This window comes from Mus caroli, chromosome 7, assembly GCF_900094665.2.
Source record: "Mus caroli chromosome 7, CAROLI_EIJ_v1.1, whole genome shotgun sequence".
Taxonomy (NCBI): Eukaryota; Metazoa; Chordata; class Mammalia; order Rodentia; family Muridae; genus Mus; species Mus caroli.
This window is the reverse complement of record NC_034576.1, coordinates 109,029,215-109,036,968: the sequence shown is the minus strand read 5'-3', so window position 1 is coordinate 109,036,968 and position 7,754 is coordinate 109,029,215. Positions and strand designations below refer to the sequence as shown.

General features: G+C 38.2%; 1 protein-coding gene across 1 annotated transcript; it reads left to right on the top strand.

Annotated features, from left to right (window-relative positions):
• The first annotated feature begins 6,206 nt into the window (after positions 1-6,206).
• LOC110298901 (olfactory receptor 2AG1-like) lies at positions 6,207-7,157 on the top strand. Its single transcript, XM_021168436.1, has one exon. The coding sequence runs from the start codon at positions 6,207-6,209 to the stop codon at positions 7,155-7,157; it is 951 nt and encodes a 316-aa protein (XP_021024095.1).
• Positions 7,158-7,754: the final 597 nt, after the last annotated feature.

Genomic DNA, 7,754 nt, shown 5'->3' with positions numbered 1-7,754 from the left:
AATCAGAGAATATTAATTTTTGTAGCTACAATCATAGAATAAAAGGCACTTTACCATTTGTCAAACACATTAATCACGAACCATTTATCAGCTTTTTTAACCCCGAAACTAAGAGGCTGTAGACTTGCCCTTTTTTCTTTTCCTAAAATGAACAGTTTTTCCAGCAGGGACCCTCCTGCCATGTATCTGATTCCTGGTTGAAGCACGTGGCTGCACTTGGCTTTGCAAATAAAGTTTTTTATACCATCTTTATTATCCAACATAAAACATAGAACATTCTTTCATACAGACTGGACACGAACATACATGAATTGAACACGTGAACAGATTGGTGCACCAGACATTAGACAAGACACAAAAGGGGACAAAGTACTTATGCTATAAGGCCCAGAGAGAACAAAGCATGGCACTCCTGAAATTTCTCTCTGCTTTTTGGGACATTTTCCTCCCTCATGATGCAGTTTTTTTTAACTGCAGCAATCTGCCTGATTATTAATTTCCTTTTAAGAAACCCTTTCTTTTCTCACGCCTAAAATTGTAGCTTCCGAGGACCACGGCCAACTGCCTGTTAAAGTTCCCAGCTCCTGTTAAGCTTCACTGCTGAACCTAAGTGAACCAGCGCTCAGGTTTAACGCTGTTTCAGCTTAGCCCATACTGTCCTTTATCCTTTAATTATTTCCTTCTTCTATGGAGCTCGAAACCAGCAGTGTCTCTTCCAAATGTCCTCTGCCGTTTCTCAGTCCCCCGTTGGTTCGTCAAATGTTGTGTCCGGCCAGCAGATCACAGACCTGGATTCTAGCCTGGAAAGGCATTTTGGAAACCTGGAAGAGAAGAAGGGCTAGGCTGTGTGAGATAAGGACAAACCAAGACAAGACTCTGCTCAAGGTTCAATTTTAATATCAGCAAACACGCTTTATAAAGAAAAGGGGAGGCCCTTCCCTGGCCAAGCAAAGTTCCTTTGAAGTAGATAGGTCAGCCTTTTAGTGGGAACTCAGGAAGATCACAGTTTGGTGTTAACTCCGGAAGATTCTTGTAAGAGAACTGGTTCAGCCTCTGGCAGGTTGAGCCTCAGGCAGGTAGTAGCACATCAAAGCAGCAGCACAGCAGGTGGCTCAGCTCAAGTGGCAGTGGATGGTCACAGCCAGCCTTGCTAGGCTGGAAGGAGGTAACACAACAGTAATCAAGAATGTGAAATTAAGATAGTCTCTTAAAGGAAATATCTTGTTAGTGGCACCCCACTAGACAAATGATTTTGGAAAATAGGATGACACTTGACATGAATCTAGCAGACAAAGGAGGAGTTTGTATTATGCTTACATATTATCTTGCACCTCTATTCCCCATGTGCTGAATGGTGCTTTTATTGTTGTTGTTGTTGTTTGTTTGTTTAAGTGACATAAGGTATGGTTATCTAGGATGAAGGACCCTGTGGTGGTTTGAATGACAATGACTCTGATAGACTCATATTTTGAATGTTTGGTTCCTGTTCCTAGTTGTAGAGCAGTTTTATGAATTCAAGACGTGTGGCATTATGATTCATAGTGAGTGTCATTATTTGAAAGGATTAGGACATATGGCCTTGTTGGAGTAGGTGTGGCTTTATTGGAGAAAGTATATCACCCGGGGGCAGGGGGGGGCAGTAGACTGAAAAGTTACAGGCACTCAAGCAAAGTCCCACTGTCACTCTTGCTTCCTGCTGCCTGCTGATCCAGATGTAGAATTCTCCAGCACCTTGTCTGCCTTTGTCTTCCTGCCATGAAGACAATTGACTAAATCTCAGAACTGTAAGCCATCCCCAGTTAAATGTTTTTCTTTATAAGAATTGTTGTGGCCATGGTGTTTCTTCACAGTAAATAGAATCTGAAACTAAGACACAACTGTAGTGACCATGGCCTCTAGTCCTCCAAAATCATAAGCCTCAAATTAAATGTTTTCTTTTATAAGTTGCCTTGGTCATTTTTTCATGCATTAGAAGCAAAATTAAGATAAGCTTACAAATAGGTCATATACAGTGACCATCAGATTGAATCAGTCTATTCTGTAACTCTCTGGATGACAATATTTGAACAGTTTTCATTCTCTATATTTCTGGATCCAGATAAGTTAACATTTTCAGCTTCAGCTTTCATTTTTTACATAAATTTTCCAACACAGGCTTAATTTTTCCAGCCTCCTTTCCTTTGGAAATTCAAGGTGAAAGATCTTCCCATACCAAGTATGAAATGTTCACAGCATCAGAACCAGAACTTCCCTGCAGAAGTCAGCTTCAGTTACCCTGGCTCTGCAAGTCATAGCTGTCTCGTTTCTGCTATGCAGCATCTCCAGTAACTGCTTCTTCCTCATTCTTCAATTCCTAGAAACCAAGTTCTTCATTCTCAATTTGACTGGCATCTTCTTCTCCTTGTAATGCCTTCTCACCAGCAGATACTTATTGTCAAGCTCCTCAGCCAGAGCTTCCTCCATGAAGACCAGCTTACCAGGCACCAACAGTAGAGAACAAATTTAATGAGTGAGTCTGAATAATCTTGTTCGCATTGTTCATTCTGTATGACAATTTTGTCATAAAATGAAAAAAAAATGGCAAAATGTTATTTTGCTGAAATTTTAATCTTTTAAATCCAAGAATATTTCTACGACATAGAATTAAATTTGCTAACTCACTTATTGGATCATTTTTTTTAAAGCTCAGCATAATTCCTCATGTATTACATATCCTCTAGGCATCACTGTTCTTCTTGCTGAAATTATTTTATTGAGATGATTTGGAGGGAAATAATTATTTGTCCTTTCTTCTTGTCATTATTCACAGTTCAGCTGTATACAGATAATTTAGCGGTATAGTTTGGTTCCATCAATATTTTAAAAGACATTTCTTCCTTGCTTCATTACTGTATAATTGGTAACCTGTCTTTGATCTCTGGGAGTATTTAAAATATTTAAATTAATGTAGACCCTCTACAACTCTAGTACTGTGGGTTTTTCTTTTACTTCCTGCCCAATTCTTAGAAAATTAAGCTTTCTTTAACCATCATCTATGGCATAAGGACAAAAGTACATAATGAAACTCTCCTGGACTTCCAGAGGTCAATGGCAAGAAGACCTTCCATGTATAGACTGTATATGGAGCAGCCTTATGAAAGAGAGAAATAGTCTGGCCTACAAGAGCTATAAATATAAGAAGCATCCCACCCCCAAAGCCTGGGAAACTTACTTTATGGTCAAGGAAACAGTGTTAGACATGCTAGGAACCTGAGTTACTCCATTGTTACTACTTCTATATGGTAAAGGAAATATGTAAGCTATTTTGGCTATGGTGCCAGTATTATGTATCTATAACCTTGGCGTGTGGAAAGATAAGGAATTGGAATATTGTATGAAAGGAGAGACTTAGGACCTCAAAGCTCATTATTGATAGAAGACCTCAGGAGAAGCAAGCTAAGAAATATACCCATGAGAATTCATTAACACACTATTTTCTAGACCCAATATTTCCATTTCAGTTGGGATATGAGTCCCTCTGAAGATATGCATAGGATAAAGCAGAGAGGAGACCATGGAACCTGAAAACAAAGCAGTGTGCTCCTAGACAAGGCCCTGGCTTATGCCCACCCTTAGGAACATTTAGATGGAGATAGCAGGAACTTTTGAGCATCATTTTGAATTTCTACTTGCTTGATGAAGCTTTGATCTCTGCATCCAGATAGTGATAGGACTAGAAAAACCTGAGCAGTAGGACTCAAGAGTTTGAAAACTTACATGAAGTTGGAGGAGCTCCATCCATGTAACTCATCAAGTGTGAGAACAGGAAACCCATTTCCTTGCTCAATAGGACTCTATGTAACATTTGTTAACAGCCTGGCTGTTCCCACGGACATTTTCAGAGTACATCTGTAGATTAGAGGAAGGAATAAAATAGCATTGTCACTTGACATCGGAAGGATACTTAATACGCTTTGCCAACTTAGCAAAGTTTAATCCAGCAGAAAACTACTGGGAAAAACAAAACAAAACTACGTCTGTATTCTCCATCGGTAAAGCAACATCCTCAATTATTAAGAAGTCCTGAAGGAAGGTGGAGTAGTTAGGTGCTTAGGCTTTTGAGCTGCCAAGGTAAGGAATTTGTATCTGTTTAAATAAAATGTGTAACCTCCCTTTATGCATTTTGAGACAAAAATCAATGTAGAGCAAACAGTAAGATCTTAAATTACATGCCAATCAGGCGCTTTAGTACTTTGAATCCATGAGCCTTTCAGTCTCTCTGTTTTTTATATCTTGAAAATTTAGAACATTTCCTGGATCTATGTGTCTTCTTCCTAGTTGGAATCTCAATGCCTATCTTTAGACCCTGTAGGTGTCCCTGGCTTCTCATAATACTCACCAGATAGATGATGAGCACTCTCAAACTACTAACTGAATTGTGATACTCATTTCACATTCTCACACATTTTAACTGTTAAGGTACTATGACACCAAGAGAAGTCAGTGGAGACTGATGAAGCATTAATATACACAACATGGCTGAATAATTTGTACAAGGATGCCTAACTTTCACATCATAAGCTGCATGTTGAGTTAGCTTCGTCTGACCATTTTAGTGATATATAACACAGGCTCCTGTTAATCTTAAGACTTTTTCCCACATTGGCTTTTCCATTGCTTTTGGCACCATCCACCAGTAACAGCTTTTAAGAAAAGGAGCTCTTTCTCTGCATCCCTTCACCTTCTATCTATGTAAATGCTCTGCATTTGTAACAGAGGGAGCAGACATCATGGCCAAAGATAGTATTTGAATAGGATTACTGAAGTTAATTACAACAGAGAAAAATCCTTCTTCCATGACTTTTAAATCATTTCTCCCAAACACAGAGTCTGGTTTTTTTTTGTTTTGTTTTGTTTTGTTTTTGTTTTTTTTACATTATGTTCTGGTTTCTTCCCTGGCACACATGATATAATTATCTGTTTAAAACAGATATAATCTGGGCTTTTGCTTTAGTACCAAAAACCTGAACAGCTAAACAAGGGGCTTCTGTTCCTTAGTTAGCTACTCAGTCCCTATTCTCTGCTGAAGTACTTTGCAGTAAAGTAGCTCAGCACAAAATCTGGAATGAACTTTCTCATAAGCAAGTGTTTTCAAAATAATCTTCACCATTTGATGAGTAACTAATGAGGAAGATACAAGATTCAAAATTAAACTATGTCTCTTTTTGTTTGCCCCTCCGCAATACTTAGGCTTCTTTGTCTACTCAATAGATAATTGATGTTTTCTAGAGGTATATATAAATATTATTATACATAAAATACGAAATATATTGTTTTCTATGTGTAAAAAAACAGATATGATCACATCAATTCTAAATCTTTAACTCTATAATCAACACTTTCTCAAACACAATACTGCCTAGTATCAGATAAAATCTTCCTCAGAATCTCAGAGAATGTAAGGCTGTGCAACAGAGGTCACTAACATGAAAACGTGTACTATTCAAATGGGATTTGCATCTTGAAATGAATTTGGACACTTGAAATGTAGAAAATAAACGGGACATTTTGGTACATTTCTAAAATTCCAGCATTTAAAAGCTCAAGTCAAAAGGTTCATAGATTGTGGTCATCCTACATAGAAAGACCTTGTCAAAAAAAGTACCAAACAATAACTACAAAGAAATATGAGCAAATCCAAAACACTGGAAGTAATTTATTGAAATAATGCCTCTGTACCTGTCAGAAATTCACATTTGAATAATGTCTCTGCAGGAAAATTTACTGAGATATCTAGGGCATTAGCCAAATACTTATACTAAATTGTATGCATGGCAGAGTTCTGTTTTTCTCTTTAACAGAGAAGTAATTAACTTTTCTTAGAAGATTCTACTTCAGGTGGAATGCCATGAGGAATATTTCTAGGAGGTGACTTACTAGGAGGTTAATTATCTGCTATTATAAGCATGTGGATTATATATATATATATATATATATATATATATATATATATATATATATAATTTCATATTAGATGGGTCAACTATCAAGATAGAATTGAGAGCAAGAAATTTGGAAATTGAGAGGCAAACTTATATACTGGTGGGAAAGAGTATCATATTTATTACTGGAGTCATGGCAGATATCTGATGTTATAATGCTAGAGTTCATATTGGAAAAACTTCAATCAGCCAACTCTTCCTGGGAAGATAAGGAAGCTTCACATAATGGAGCTTTGGAACTCTACCTTGGGAAGTGGCTTCATCTTGGTTGGAATCCTGGATGACAGTGGCTCTCCTGAAATGCTCTGTGCCACATTCACAGCCCTGTACATGTTGGCTATGATCAGCAATGGGATACTGCTCCTGGTCATCACCATGGATGCCCGGCTCCATGTGCCCATGTATCTTCTGCTCTGGCAGCTTNCTCTTATGGATCTACTCCTCACATCAGTCATCACTCCTAAGGCTGTTATAGATTTTCTGCTTAAAGACAACAGTATCTCCTTTGGGGGCTGTGCCCTTCAAATGTTCCTGGAACTGACACTGGGTGGTGCAGAAGACCTTCTTCTGGCCTTTATGGCCTATGACAGGTATGTGGCTATTTGTCACCCTCTGAACTATATGACCTTCATGAAACCTAGGATCTGCTGGCTTGGAGTGTTCACATCATGGACCCTGGCATCTCTGAGTGCAGTAGGATATACCATCTACACCATGCAATACCCTTTCTGCAAATCTAGGAAGATCAGACACCTGTTCTGTGAGATCCCTCCGTTGCTGAAGCTGGCCTGTGCAGACACCTCCAAATATGAGCTCATGGTTTATGTGATGGGTGTGATCTTCCTACTTCTCCCTCTTGCTGCCATTATTTCCTCTTATACACTAATTCTGCTCACCATGTTCCACATGCCTTCACATGAAGCTAGGAAGAAAGCCCTTGTCACCTGCTCCTCACACCTAACTGTGGTTGGGATGTGGTATGGGAGTGCTTCTTTCATGTATGTTCTACCCAGTTCCTTCCATACCCCCAAACAAGACAATATCTTCTCTGTTTTCTACACAATTGTCACACCAGCTCTGAACCCCCTCATCTACAGCCTGAGGAATAAGGAGGTGACTGGGNCTTTGAGGAGAGTCCTGGGAGGACGCCTATTGCCAGAACACTCTACATTCTAAGTTGTTCTAGTAGGTCCCTTCTAGCCTCACTTCTCCTTGAAATTATATGATTTCTGTTAAAAGTGAAATTCTACTTATAAAGCAAAACACTAATAAATACAACATTTAATTAGAGACTTGGTACTTGATTATATATGTTAAATGCTCTTTGACATATTCTTCATAAGGATATTCTTATAGGATACAGTTGGCAGTGTTTAAATTTACTTTTTACAGTTTTAAAAGGCTAACCCTTCATTTTCCAAAGTAACTGTTTAGTTAAGAGGTTCCAAACATATCACCACTCAGACACTAATCTTGAACTTTTAAATACATATTAGACCAAGACAAGAGAAAATACTTTTAAGTGATATCAGTGAGAAAAGATTCTTGGCATTTGCACAAATTTTAAAGCAACTAATGTTCATAAAATTAATTTTGGTAGTTTTATCTAAAGCCCAGTTGGTAGAAGTTGACTATGTTTAACTTTTAATGTCTTTCTAAGAATCAACTTTTGTGAATGTTCTGACAGATATCTTGGCTCTGTGTATATGTGCATGTGCTCCCTTTTTCATTTTCATCCTATTCTCCTCTTTCATCCCTCTTCTTCCTCATCAT